Below are 15,424 nucleotides of genomic sequence, written 5' to 3'. Positions count from 1 at the left end.
GCCTGAACCCGCTACACCTCGGGGGTTTTCACCCCCACCTTAAAACCCTCCATCACCTACGGTCTCTGGTTGGGACACGTCAACTTAATTATTTATTGCTGGTACCTATTTAAAACATTGTTTCAGGCCATGGATAAAAGTACCTACTCTGCATGGAAAATATTGCAAATGGTCCGAGGAGAATTCGGACAAGACTTTGGCCATGATCAAAAGCAAGGAGATCAGTATGTATATTGGGAGCAAGTAAACGATATGGCATACTATGCCGAACATTAGGATGTTATGTAAAATCTCAAGTTTGGAACAAAAAAAATGGACGCCCTCCAGTCCTGACAGGTGAGCCAGAAACACAATTGGTTGTTAGAATAACACACTAAGCAGATGTGGGCTTTCCTTTGAATGCTAAAGTCTTAAGAAAATGTGTTTACACCTTTTGCGAAAAAAATGGGATAAAGCAGCAATTCAATGTCATAAAAGGGTACGCTGGCAGGAAATGGCTTAAAGTTTTTTCTCTAGAGACATCCTGAAATCGCTAGAAGGAAGGACCAACATCGTAATGAGGTTCGGGCACAAAAAGTAAATCAGTTCATAGTGAATTATTTACTTCCGAACACTGAGGGATATAATGACAAAGCTTGATATTGCACACATTCCTGAACGAATTTACAATGGAAATGAGAAAGGTTGTCGTCCCAGTTTACATCGACAACCTTTCGTGCTTGCCAAGATAGGTTCTCGGAGAGTACATTTCCGTGGTAAAGAACATGGTGAAAAGGTAACTGTTGTGTCATGTAGCAATGCAGTGGGCAATGTTATACCGCCTATGATCCTATTCAAGGGACAACATTTGAAGCCAGAGTGGGTTGACAACTTGCCAGCTGGAAGTGTAGTAGAAATGACAGCAGAAAGTTCAATGACATCTGAAACATTTGTGAACTTGCTGCATCACTTCAGCCGTTACAAGTCTGCAGGACCATGCCTTCTAATTATTGATGGAGTCAAATGCCACCTAGATTATTCCATACTCGAGGCAGCTGTTAATGTGGGCGTTTCACTGTTATGTTTACCTAGTAACACTACCCACGAGCTCCAGCCGATGGACGAATCAGTTTTTGGCCCATTTGAAGCTTATTAGGATTAGGAACTTATGAACATCTGGACAACATATGAGGATCATGTATTCAACAAGCAGCACTTTGGTTATGTGTTTTCACCAGTATGGGAGAAGTCTACAATTCCAAAAAATATGAAAGCTGGATTTAAAGCTTGTGGAATTTTCCCATTTAATCCAAACATAATTCCGGAACAAGCATTTGCACAAAGTTACACCACCAAAGTATAAAGAGTAACCTTGCCTCCTTTTCCTGAGACAGCCCAACATCAGGAAGCCATACAGAACCACCACGAGGATGAACCACACAATGAATCTGAAGAAACAGACAATAGCAGTGCATGGGACAGTGATAACTTGGATGAAGACAATGTTGCTCGGAACCAGTAATCGAATGTTTTATTCACAGAAATCCTTAGTACACCTGTCAGAAATGTCCAAACAGCCAAAAGAAACTGTCCAGCAATTAATAGTCGAGCAGTAGAAGTGAAAAAATCTTTGTTTGTTAACTCAAATAATGAATCCATTCCCTACAGCTCTAAAAATGTATATCTCTCAGCATCACCATCAGCACACAACAAGAAGAATCCTTCCAAGAAGTCCAAAGCTGTTGGGTCCAAAGAACATCCAACAAAACCGTACACTTCACCTCGAAGATATTCTGTAACTAAGAAATCACAACATCAAGAAATTTGGTACTACTTTTTGTGCAAAGAAGATAGAGTGATAGACATGAGGGTTTGCAGTTTGTGCAAGCGGTTTGTTCATGAAGACCAAACATTACAAACAAATATTTGTGTCTTACATGTGAAGTATAGTGGAATGTTTAAGTAACAGAATGTAGAATGTTTATGTACTGGAAGTAGTTGTTCAGTTTGTATGTTTTATATTTTATTTACCATGTAGCGAACTTAGGGTACATATGTGCCCTAATTTTGCCATTTTCAGACACTCAATTTTAAATTTGTATACAAGTGCGCATAGAATATTCTTTGGCTTCACATCCATTTTATGGTGCCTTGATATATTTACTTTACAATAAAATACTTACATCACCAATTGTTCATCATTGGGTAATCCCTCAACTTGCAGAGGGGGAGGGGGGGAGGTTTACAAGCCTTTTTAAGGGCTCTTGTCCTCCTATTTTGTAGTCCTAAAGATGTTGCGGGTAAGAGGGGGAAATGCCCCCCCCGCCCTCTTGTCTTTTATTGGTCTTATGGCATGCTCAAGGCATTAAAATATACTTAGGTACATAGTTTGACAAAAAATTATTTCAACATTTTAAAAATAAAAGTTTCTTAAGGTGGCGAACTTGGGGTAACCTACGTTATAAATTTAAATATTTTTGTACGTTGAAAACCTTACTTGTTTTTATTTGTTAGTGCATATTTACTGCTATTATAGTGTTTTATAAAAAAAATTTAAGGAAAGGGTAAAATGGTTTAATTTTGATGTTATATGTTTTCATATCAAGTGATTGGAAACACAATGTTCGGGATAACCACGCTAACCGAGGTAATGCCGAACAGTGTAGCCAAGTCATTAAATTTTGTTTTATGTGAAATTGACAAGTTGGGAAACACTATAACTGTATTGATTTAAAGGAGTGTTATTGTAGTTGCACTGAAACATGTTTAATTTATTATTTGTTTTAAATTAGTGATGTAAGTTCCCGTCAAAGCTTAAATGTTTGCCTATACCCCATCCTCCCCTACTTTTTTACCATCAACTCATTATGAGTTATGCCAATATTTGGATTCTACATAACTAAAATATTATTACATTTAAACCTATTTTTTGTCTTTTTTCCTCTTCTGTTAAGGCCCTGTCACACTGTCAAATTTTAGCTTCCAACACCTTCCAATATGTTGGATCCAATATCTTTGAGGGTTGTGACGTCACGTTAAACGTCACTATCGCAGCCATGTTTCTTTGAGAGATTGAATGTCTAGTGCTTCCTTCAAATATTTTACGTATAGGACTGGTTCTAAAATATGTTGGATGTTGGATGGGATCAGCCAATCAGAGTTATCTATAATAAAGCGGCCGCTTTTGTTTCCGTTTCCGAAGTGTAATAGTTTAAATATCAGCAATGGCGAATGGGAAATAAATGCAGTAATTGAATTAATACTATTTTATTTCCTGCTGGAATATGTAATTGTTATTGTATATTTTCCTCCAATTGAATCTGTATGTACGGAAGTGCAGGTTAATATATTTGACTAAAAGAAGTTACTGTAGTTTTGGAATATTATGGTCCTTAAACCAGAAAACATCTTCTATTCAACTTACGATCATTATTTGATTGCTATACCAGTTTTGCTTATGTTCAGGTATTGTTGATACACTAAATTAAATCAGCAAGCATTGCGTACAAAATGTGCCATCAGGAATGAGGTATCAAAACTAGGATATGCATTTGGGAACTTTTACCTACAAATCCAAATTAATAACACCTAAAATAAATTTTAAAATATTTCAATTCAGAGACTTAATGTAACTAAAATTATTTTGGCTGACCCAATCAATCTTTCTTATAAGTCATTGTTCTCCTTATTTCACAATAGCTGCTACTCTGTAAGTATTGTCTGGAATTTTCTGGAATATAGACTCATAATTTCCTGAGAATAAATTCTGCCTACGTGTTCAATTATTATTATTTAAGTTTTGAAAGTAATACCATTTTTCGTGAATGTAAATATTTGTGTAGCAGATCCTTGTCAGTAAGCCTATACTTCCCAGGCTGTACGAAACAAGCATACCTGGTCTAATATCTCGTTAAAAAATTATTTTAAAGAGATAATGTGACTGAGGTGAAGTTAGCTTAAAGGCTCAGGTTGAGGTTTGTAACAGTAAATACACTTAATTCAAAATAAAACAAAATTGCCAATTTCTAAACACAGCAAAAATTAACACATTCACTTTAAAGTATAGGAACAATTTTGATGAAATACAAGTGAAAGTGTCCATACAACAGCAGCTAGTTGGGTGAGAAAATAAGCGGGAATAAGGGATATGCCTACTTGCAGATTTACATTTAATTATATGTTTTATTCTTACTAAACATACCTTTAAATATTGTTTTTGAAGAGCACTATAAATTGCACTACAAATTTCAGGTAAAAATTTTGAGATGGTGTTGTGTGGAATACTTGTAGAGAACATAAGGGACTTAAATGATTCCCCTGTCGCCAAAAATCTTAATGTAACTGCCAGCCTCTGCTTTGCTGGTATAGACTGGCACAAATGAGTATCCTTCTTTGCAATGCGAGACTCCACAATTGAATGAAGAAGATCAAAACTTTCAGAATCCATTAAATAGTTCGGAAATGAATCGGCATCTTCGTATCGAAGTTCATGACAAAAAGGGGTAAAACACCATTTGTTTGCCGGGAAAGTATCCACTGTCTCGTCCACCATCTGCGTTTCCTTTTCTTAGATTTCTCTTCTAGTTTACTGAGACTTGCTACAATTGCAATTACAGCTACAGCTTTTGAAACACTTTGATGCTCTTAATGCAGGCATTGCAAACACCTGGAAAACGTAAATTTTAAACTGTGTATGATCACAATATACCTAAATTGGAATAATATAACCTACTTAAAAGAGCCCGCGTTCCTTGACCCAAAATTTGTTTTTGATTCTAAATACTGTCATTTACAGTTCTCTACAGAATGTTTGGTAAAACGAGCTCACTCAAAGAAAATTGATAGTGTGAAATGACTTCAAATATATTTTACATTGCTCGTCAAATAATATTGAATACAATATATTTGAAGACGTATTTCATCCAAAATCACCCTTCAAATTTTGTTGTCCAATTTATTGGATACAATATATTTGACAGTGTGACAGGGCCTTTAGAGATTGTTCAGGGGTAAAGTGTTTAGCATTGGCGGTTACATGAAAAGTGGGAAGGGGTTAGAGGGCTTTATCCTCCGAAATTGTGAAAAAAATATTCTGTTCAATAAATTATTAATGGTATTAAGTTTTCGACAAAAATGTTATCAAGCATATCCCCATATCACCTTGAAATGGTAAAAACTAGGAAAAAAAACAAAATAGAAAAAATAATTATTTAATTTCTAGATTTCATTTAAATCATTTTTTTAACAATACAAGAATACCGAAAAGGGTTAGTAAAGAAGTATACTTTACAGCTATAACAAAGTTTTTATTTTGATCTTTATAGTTTTTTGTTACTGCTAACGGATTACTGAATACTGCAACCTACGCTAGTGAATAAAATTGTCGTTTTCTTACATGTTACGATTAACAGCTCGGTGCGAGGGAATGGGAGTAGGTAAGAGAAATTATGGACTGGTTACACAAATAAAAAGGTATTTTTGTTATTAACTGATAAAGAAATTTAAATAATATTTTCTCAACCTTGACAAATTAATATATTTAATTTTTTTATAGTAAATAAAGCATTTTAATAGCTCTTTAATTGATAAAATTTAAATTTATAATCTATCCAGACGTAAGAATTTTTCATACATACCACCATATTTGTTGCCAGGGAGAAGCTTGGGTAACCAGTAGTCGCCATTTCAAAGATGAGCTATGGCGCTTCCCGTGCTTAAGTGGCAGAGAATAAATAATCCGACAGGTCCACAGCCCAGACCTAGGCATGGACATCGGGCTGTCGCAATTAAAGATTTAATGGTAGTTTTCGGCGGTGGAAATGAAGGCATCGTGGACGAGCTACATGTTTACAACACAGGTATTCACTTGTGCGTTTTGTTTGGCATCGCTATAAGATGGCCACAGTTATTTTAATGAGTGTATTTAGAGTTATTTGTTATTGAAAACAATATTATATGATTAAGCATCTCACTCTGCATATTAATCGTTTATGGTAACCATTTTCTCATAATTTTAATGCATTATATTTTATTATACTGACATCATAATTCACTGATTTGGCGGTATATAGCTGTAAATCAACATGGCGTCCCCCAAGTACGGAAACATGGTTCCGTTTACTATCAACATATTTTTATATTAGCTGTCGTAGCATGGTGTTATTACTTCAGTCTACTATTATTATGATTTCGGTAATTGATTATAGAACCGAGAATGTCTTATCTAATAATGTTTTGGAGACTTACCGTTCATGCCTCACATTTTGTTTTCTTACCGCGAACGCTATATGCTTTTTTTTTTTGGCTGATAGGGAGATTGTTTATGTTGTTAACTAAGGACACATGCTTTGTTTGCATCAGTCGTGTTATTGTTTCGAATAAACAGAATATAACTTGACATACTTTCACTAAAAGTGTTGTTACCTATCTGATAATTTGAGTTAAAATAAACTATAGCAAGCCTGTAGAAGTTTGCCGTTGGAAAGGTTCACGTTTTACAGCATACGGGTCGCGTTATAAGTTAAGTTGGAAGCGTGTTCCGGGCTTCCTGCTAAAGTTTCTTGAATTTCGTATGTACATGGCGGAGGATTGTTGATTGTACCTGTTAATTATGTTTTTTTTACACGTCATTATATTGAAAACAGTAACTTAAACAGCAGAGACGTTTCCCGAAATTAAAAAAATTATTTTTGTTTATAGTTTTAAACAATTACGATTATCTCTAAAAAATATGTTTAAATTCCAGATTCTATTATAATTTTTTTTGACAGTGTAGGGGGAAAATAATTTTCGGTAAAAGAAAATATTTTAATAACTGGCTAAAGTAAGTAATAACCTGTTACTCAAAAAGATTTGCATAGGTGAATTAAAAATTTTGGCTAAAAAAAAGTTAATACTCTGACATAGCTGCTTTTTAGAATGTAAAGAAAAAAATCTGAGAATATGGCTTTCACACACTACACATGTCCCCAAATCTACCTTTAAGGGATGGGTTCTTAATTCGTACAGGTTTGTGAAAAATAACATTTTAAAGCTTACATGACCATACATGTGTTTTTACACTGCCACTGCCATTCATTGTTTCTCTGCGATTGTGTATATGTTTAGCACAACTGAGTCAACTATGAAGGATAAAAAATATGCTAATTCTTTTGTTGCATATATTGAAGTTTATCCATGGATCCTGAAGGTTTGATCCTGATGGCATGATCCTATTGGCATGATCCTGTGGTACATGATGCTTGCTGTTTTATTTCAGTATGTTAAAAGATCCTGATGGCATTATCCTATTGGCTTGATCCTGTGTTACATGATGCTTGCTGTTTTGGTAGCTTTATCCTATGGTACATTATGCTTGCTGTTTCAATTCAGTTTGCCGTAAGATCCTGTCGTAAAAAAAATGCTCATTTATTAATGAATTATGATCGTAAGTCAAATAAAAAGATTTTTTTTTTAAACATATAATCATAATTCTTTCTTATTTCACAATTTCTTTCATGTGCAGGATCTTACAACATACTGAACTAAACAAGCATCATGTACCACAGGATCATACCATCAAGATCAAGCCTTCAAGATACAGGGATAAACTGTGATACATGAAACACCAGCCATATCAAACACAGAATATAAGATGGCTGTAATCAAAGAATTCCTTGGAAAGACTGCAAAATTCAATGTGTCAGCTGCTTCAGTGCACAGCACGTATTCCTTACAGAAAAGAAAACGACATTAACAATTCTAATTAAATGTTTCCCTCCCATGAGACTCGTCATTTGCAATGTGACTCAAAATAGTACGTACTTTAAATGCAATGGAACAAAACAAACATTTCGTAATACAATTAGGCCTACCTACTTATGTTAATAAAACAACAAACAGGAAATATAAGCATTAATTCCTTACAATTGCAATATAGTCATTATTTAAACAACTTTCATTATTACAACACCACCACGTGGATTAAAGTTCTCCAAAAAAATTTAAAAACCCACATGGGTGAACAATGAGTGTCAGCGATTGCATGAATAAGGTAAAAGAACCGGTAGTGGACACCCTTAAGAAATTATTTTTTAAAAAATCTGCTAAAAAAATTCCTGAAAGCACAAAAGTGGTTAAATGATATTAATGTATGCATTGGCCAATTCTCCAATCCTTCTTTGTTATCTAGAAACGTGGATTAACAATGAACATAGCATAGTTATTAATATAATAATTTTTAAAAATAATAGTGTTCTCATACCAGTAGTGGACATGCAAAATTATACGTTTTCCTAGTAGTGGACACAACATTTAACCAGTGGTGGACACACATTGAAATGTGCAGAAACATTTGCAAAACTAATTTTATATTTACATAAATAAAGAAATAGAGACTGATACAGTAATTTAACTTATTGGGATTAAATTTAATTATTAAATTTTTGAGCATAAAATGAACTTAACTTAATTGTATAAGACAAAACTTGAACTTAAGCAACATTCTACACAAAAATAAAAAGATAAAAATGCAAACTGTCTTCAAAGTTTAGGTAATTTTACCTGGGGTATGAGATTTACAAGACGAACAGCAAGACAATAAAAAAAACACAAACACTGCAGCTTTTAAATTACATTTCAAACACATCTACAGGTCCACTGAAGGCGTATTTCATCCTGCCTCCATGAAGTTCAAAGTTTGGGTTTGGCAAAATGCCCACAATTTGAGTAACGTGAACATACGAAATGTCATTGTCCTTAGGTGCAAAAATTTTCTTGGATGGACCAACTGCTCTCATCCCCATTACTTGGATATCGGCACCTTCTAATGTTTGTATTATGCATACATATCTGTACTTTGTAGCCAACCATTTTCCTCCCATAAAAGTTACAAGCACAAAGGCTCCTGGTTGTACATTTCTCTCATTTGGCTCTTGCAATATGAGTTCTTCTTCAGACACTTCACTCATAGCGTCCGACGAATCTAGCAGAACGAGATCCCGATCATCTTCGGAAGATGATGTATCGTCTTCATTGCTGATAGTTTTGCCAGTAGGCATTAGTGGCTTCTTTTCCAATTTCTTCCTATTCCTTTCTGCAATTCTCTCTTCCTTTTTCTGCTGAAGTTCCCTCTACAAATTTGCCTTGTTTTCGTAATATACCTGCCACTTCCGAGACGTCGTCACTGATGGAATCTTTTCCCTTGTAGCTCTTTTCTTAGTTTTCGGCATGTTGTCAGATGGCCAGAATAATGCACGTTTAAATGGAGATGGAATTACTTTTCCACTAAGAGTCACAGCACGTGAAGTTCCAGATATGTTGCATGTTCCTGAATCAGAAGGTTCAGGGGAAGATGAAGTACCTGGTATCTGTACCGCAGGTGTTAGTGCTGCCTCAGAAACCCTTTCATTTGTTGCATCACATGTCACATTTGTTGAAGAAGATAGTGATTGCGAAAGTGCCGAATCAGCTTCAACATCGAGTGTTGCAACATTTTCAGCTGCAGGTGATGATGAAGTAGTCTGGGACTCTTCTAAGACATTGTCTACTTGGGGTTGCACTGCAGGTGACAATGAAATAGTCTGAGTGTCTTCTACTACATTGTCTACTTGGGGTTGCGCTTTAGGTGACAACACTAGTGTCTCTATGCTTTCGAAAAGTTTTTCTTCAGGTGGAGCTGAAGATGATGGTAGTGCATGAATGCTTTCTGCAGCATGATCATCGAGGGGTGGAGTATCTAAAGTTGTGTGATGCTCAGTTTCTTTCGCCTTGAGGTCGTTCACTTACTTCAAAACTTGAACAGGTCAGCCTGTTGTGTGTCCCCCAGCCAAATATTGCCAGATTCCTGAAACTTGTGTACCTTCTCAGCCCCTAAGAAATTTTCCAATAGCTGGGATGTGCATTTTGTCGGACAGCCATGTGAAGCCCTCTCAGAACTAGCCGAGTTTGCTGCTGGTTTAGACCTACTAGCAGATATTTCCATCAGCTTGGTGGTGTCGATTGCAGAATGATTCCATGGATGTAGGTCACTTTTGCGGAAAGCATGGGTGAGATGTTCAGGCTTGATGCAATCGTGGATACTTTTTTCCAGCAGCTTCGGAAAAACTTTCCTTCTTAGTGTTGGATCTTCATTGTTAGCCACTCTTTCCAGCCTCCACTCGTGTTGAGTCTTCTTCCAGCCACCATTCAGTTGCTTGAAGACACCAATGTCCATTGGTTGGAGAACGTGGGTGGAGTTGGGCAGCAGTGCAACACACACAATTCCATTAGCTGCACAGAATTTACATGTATGAAGTGTCAGATGGGAACAGTGGCCATCGATGAACAGAACAACTGGCAACGGAATTTTGTGCTCTATTAGCCACGGGTGGAATATGTTGGAGATGAACTCGTAGAAAATCTCCCCAGTCATCCAGCCATTGGGAGATTTTCCAACGGCCCAATCGTCAGGTGTTGCTATGACAAGGTCTTGAGGAAGTCTTTCATATTTAAAAACCAACAAGAGAGGACATAAAGCTCCTGCAGCATTTCCTGTTATCATGACAGTCAGGCATTCTTTTTCATCTGTGTTCACCTGCTGGTAGATACTCTTGTCACCCTTTTGTGCCAAAACTTTGTTTCCTTTAGGGTTCAAAAAGAATGCTGTTTCATCAGAATTGAATATTCTGCTGGGGTCCAACATCACTGCCTGTAAATCATGCTCTGTGATGCAATCTCCAACCTCTTTGAACCAAGACTTGATGTGATCAGCAGTAATACTAGCTCGACTAGCAGTCAAATTCTGTGGGATTCGCAAAGACAGAGTTGGATGCCTCTTCAAAAAAGATAGGTACCATTTAACTCCAGGGCGACCATCTTTGAAAGGAACTTCTCGTTTCAGTTCTTTCACAATTAGCTGAACACTGTTTAACAGATCATCCTTTGTTACAGGAAAGCCTGCTTTAGCAGCAGAAACAATCCACTCAACAAGAATGTCCTCTTCCTCTGATGTAAGCCAGGAATCTGGACCCATTCTCCTTGCAACTGGGCTTTTCCCCGAGATTTTGTTATGTAGAGTAATTCGTGGTACTCCATGGTTCGTAGCTGCTCTCTTGATGCTCAGACCATTCTGCACATCTTTTATAGCAGCTTCCATTGCTGCATGTTCATATCGCAGGATGGACCGTTTTGACATTGTGGCCTAAAGCAAAGAAACAAGTAGAATGTTTAATATCTGCATTTTATTATTCAATACAAATTTGACATTGTTGTATATAATAGATCTACACACCAAGCAGTATGTGTTAGATGTATGTATACTCTGCCCTAATTATGGGAGACCTTTAGAAAAATAGATACGTAAATTTTTATGTTGTCAAAATACAATTATATAAATATTTACCAAAGGTGGACACACAAAAAAACCAGTGGTGGACATCTGTGTCATCTATTGGTAATGTTACGAATTTTAAACTGGAAGTCATAGCAATTTGTCAATGTTATATAAACATAAATTTTAAGTGAAGTTGCACATGTTTTAAATTTAAAATTAAATTCACCAGTAGTGGACATGTGTGTCCACTATATGGAAATGAGAAGTTACGCATGCGAGTAGTTGATACCCCTCATAACAGGGCCATTTTTAAAAATATTTGATTATACGAACATATATTATGTGCCACAGAATATCTATATTACTATAAACACAAGACATCTTACCTACATAATCTAATACTTAGTAAAAACGTGTCTAACAGCACTTACCTCCTTATCACTTTTGACAACAAATGGCAAGATTTCTGCACTTCCTCTACCGCCACTCAGATTTGGCGCGATTAAAAAGTAAACATGGGGTGCTTTCCGAAAACAATCATATCGGTTGTGTCACAAAAGTCGACTTGTAATTTTCAATTTTTTAGGTACGTGATATATAGACCCAACCTCTTATTTTTTTTATTCAAAGTCAAAAGTGTCCATTACTGGGTGGGGTGTCCATCACCGGTGTGTTTACCTTACATAGGTATTGTAATGTAAGTTGTAAACTGTTATTTTTTCACAAACCAGTAGAAATTAAGATACCTTCCTTTTAGGGTTAATTCTGGAACGTCTTAAGTATATGGAAAAAATATATTCCGGTATATCACTGGTAAACAAGAAATGGCGGCGACAGCAGCGAAAAAATCTGTATTAGGTTTAATGTATGGTATAAAAATTTAATTTTTTCACATACTAGTTGGAATTACGAAACCATCTCTTTGGAGTTAATTTAAGGACGTGTGTAGTGTGTGAAAACAATTTTTTCTAATTTTTTTCTTTCTGTTCTAAAAAGCAATGTTGTCTGTAATATTATAAAAAAAATCCAAAAACTGTGTTTTATAGTACATACTACTAATATTGTTTGATTCACATTCCCAAAAGTTTTTTGTAAATTTCAAGTTAAGCAGCTTTCCCATTAAAAACAAAATTCCAAAACTGGGATTTTGTAACACTAGAACACTACTGATGTTCCCCTATTCTCCTTACAAATAGTGTTTAAAAATTCATACTGGTTTCTGAGAAATTACCAATCATATGCTAAGTGGTAGTCTGTGCAGTGACGTGTCTGTCACCATTTTATGCTATTTCTTATCAGCATAGCAGAAACTGTTTTCCACGCGAGATTATCCTGAAGGTCATCAATGCCCTATTATTCACTTGATACAAACTGCAACTATATCCTGTTGTTCTCCAGGAACACACTATAGCTATTGAATATATCGTTGGCCTAATTAACAAACCACATAACTCACATTACCTACTTTTTACAGGCGGAACAAAAAACAGTTTTATTCAATAATGAAATGTAAGTAAGTAATTTACATGCTTAAAAAATAGTATTGAAATATTTTGAGAGATGTATAGGCCAAATTGTTATGTAATTATTAATCTTAATAATTAAAGTGGAGTTATGAGGTTAGGACAAGGTAAGTCAAGGAGTTATGTGGTTTGTATAAAAAAGATTAGTGGTTTGCAAAATTTACATTTGGAGTTATGTGGTCTGATTAGGTTACTGTAGTAAATAGAATAAAGGGACAAAAATTGAAATACGAGAAATTAGAATGATATTTTACTTAAAACATACAAAAATTTCAAACATAAACCACAAAATGTTAGTTCTGGTGATAATTATTGTAACTTTTCATGGATTAAAGCAGTTTATTAAAAAGACAATTTATCATAAAAGGAGTGATAGTCCCGTGGTATTGTCATTTTAAATTCTTGTAGATGGTTGTATTTTGCTTCAGTGATCTTCAGTCTACTGTTGTAAAAATTTGGAAAATCCGCTTCAAGAAATGCTTGTTTTTTGCTGATGGGTTGGCTTGCCAATGGTTGTTGATCCTGCCTTTTTCATCTTGATTTTCTTGAAGCTTCTTCCATGTTATTCATGTTATCCTCACAAGCAGGTAATGGTTTGAATTCATCTTCAAAATTTAATTTGTAGTAAATTTTCCCATCAACAAAATACTGCAAACTTTGGCGTCACCCTTTTTCAATCCAGGACGGATAGACTTGTACATTATTGGTTTTGTATATTTTTTGAAGAATGAGTGTTCTAAATAAGTCACGTTATAAGGTCTTGGATGTTTTCTGGCATTTTTTCATACCTCCACATAGTCAGCTGGCACATGAATATCTCTCTGTCTTAGATACCGCTCTATGGTGGTGTGCATAGAATAACACTCCATTTGAGTGTGTCCTTTTTCCAAATATTTGTTTTCGATACAGATCTTTAACTTAATGGATAAATATAACAGGGCATTGCTCAAAACAGAACTTCTGTTTTGATAGTTACATCCATCACTGAAAATGTCCATTTTCTTTGCTTTGTTGAGAAGAGGTAACTGGGATCAAATGAAGTGGCTTATGATGCTTGCAAACTCATTTGCTGTAAGTTCACCTTCTGTTTCATTCCACAGGTAGCAAAATCCATCGTGAGTCTTTAGATCATATATACAAAGGTTGTGGACCGAAAGTTTCCTCCTGTAATAAAGGGCTGAAGAATTTTATTTAGGAGACAGTAAAAGGGACTGAAGATCCACTGTATAAACATGCTGTTCATTTTCTTTTTCTTTTTCTTGCCTAGAAGCTGTTTTCTTTTTGAAATGATCGTCGTATTCTTCATCACTAATATGTTTCAGCTTGTGTGCTCTACATACATCACACTGGTCCTTCTTCGGTCTGTATAAACACAAATTCAGATCTTCAAATGTTTTGTAGAATGTACAGTTGTCTGTATATACCTGAAACAATTGTGCCTTTGACATCCAACAAGACTCCAAATAGAGTTTTTGAGAACTTGCCCGACAATAATGTGATTCCACTTTCGGCAATGTCAAGAAAAACTCTTTCAACAAATCTAACAAATTAACAAACACTGCAACTCCACTGAATTTAATACAACTAAACATAAAATAATTTTTTTCCTTTGTATAAATTTGAAACTATACATTGCATGGATATAATCTGAACACACTAAATAACAATTTTAAGCATTTTATTTCAAGAATTAATTTGTTATGATTAAAAACATGTAACTCCATTTAAACTCCAAATTAACCTACAACTTTGTAATGTCAACAAAACACGTAACTCACATATTCTATTTAAAGGTTTAAACTTAAATTTAACATTCATGGTGAATTTATGCTAAAATAATCTCAATTATGCTACTTACCTTCAAAAACATACATCATTAGGCCTCCAAACACTAAACGAATTGTGCAAATCAAAGAAAAACCCAAGCACTGCACAGACACCACACCTTTTCATAAGAACAGGTTGCCAACACTAGGAGTTACTTGGTTTGCAATAACAAAATTCCCTCCTGAAATATACGTGGTTTGTTTTCCCCTTTTATTAACATGAAAAATTTTTTTTGGAGATATGATATTTGACATAGGTGTACAGGGACCATAAACCAATGTAAAGGCATGAAAACCCCAAAATCGATTTTTTTGTTTTACGTGGTTTGTTAATTAGGCCAACGATATATAACTTATAGAAGTCGCGAGGGTATAGGATTTATTATTCCAATTTCCGGATCCAAAACTGTGGTAGTTGTTAGCTCCGCCGCTAGACAGCTCTTCTTTCCACAAGAGGGTACTCGTAGTTACCAGCTTCCACGCCAGAGCGCTGTAGCGTCGCTTTTTTCAAGGTCGTGCTCGTAATTCTCTGTCTCACTCTATCGAGAGGCAGTGCCTTTTGTTGAAATCCGAGCGCTTAGATACGGGCGGGCGCAACTGAATTGGAGGAGTACGGCCACCGAAAAAAAATGTGCGGCTAAACGATGCCAACATAAAAAATTAAGTTTTAATTATAAGAAAACTACAGAAATTTCTTAAACGTAATAATGTAAAAAAAAAAAATACTGACATTCGTAGTTCAGAATTTATAAAATGTTGTGTTAACGGAGTGGCGCATTGAGTAAAATGGCAAAACAATTTGAAAT

General features: G+C 35.4%; 1 protein-coding gene across 1 annotated transcript in view; it reads left to right on the top strand.

Annotated features, from left to right (window-relative positions):
• The first annotated feature begins 5,632 nt into the window (after positions 1-5,632).
• The window catches only part of LOC134538439 (host cell factor 1), a 246,133-nt gene continuing 236,341 nt past the window's right edge, over positions 5,633-15,424 (top strand). The window contains exon 1 of the mRNA XM_063379766.1: positions 5,633-5,837. Coding sequence (XP_063235836.1) covers positions 5,678-5,837 — 160 coding nt within the window. The 5' untranslated portion in view covers positions 5,633-5,677. The remainder of the gene's footprint in view (positions 5,838-15,424) is intronic.

This window comes from Bacillus rossius, chromosome 13 (assembly GCF_032445375.1).
Source record: "Bacillus rossius redtenbacheri isolate Brsri chromosome 13, Brsri_v3, whole genome shotgun sequence".
Lineage (NCBI taxonomy): Eukaryota > Metazoa > Arthropoda > Insecta > Phasmatodea > Bacillidae > Bacillus > Bacillus rossius.
The sequence above is the reverse complement of the archived record's forward strand: the minus strand, read 5'-3'. Positions and strand labels throughout refer to the sequence as shown.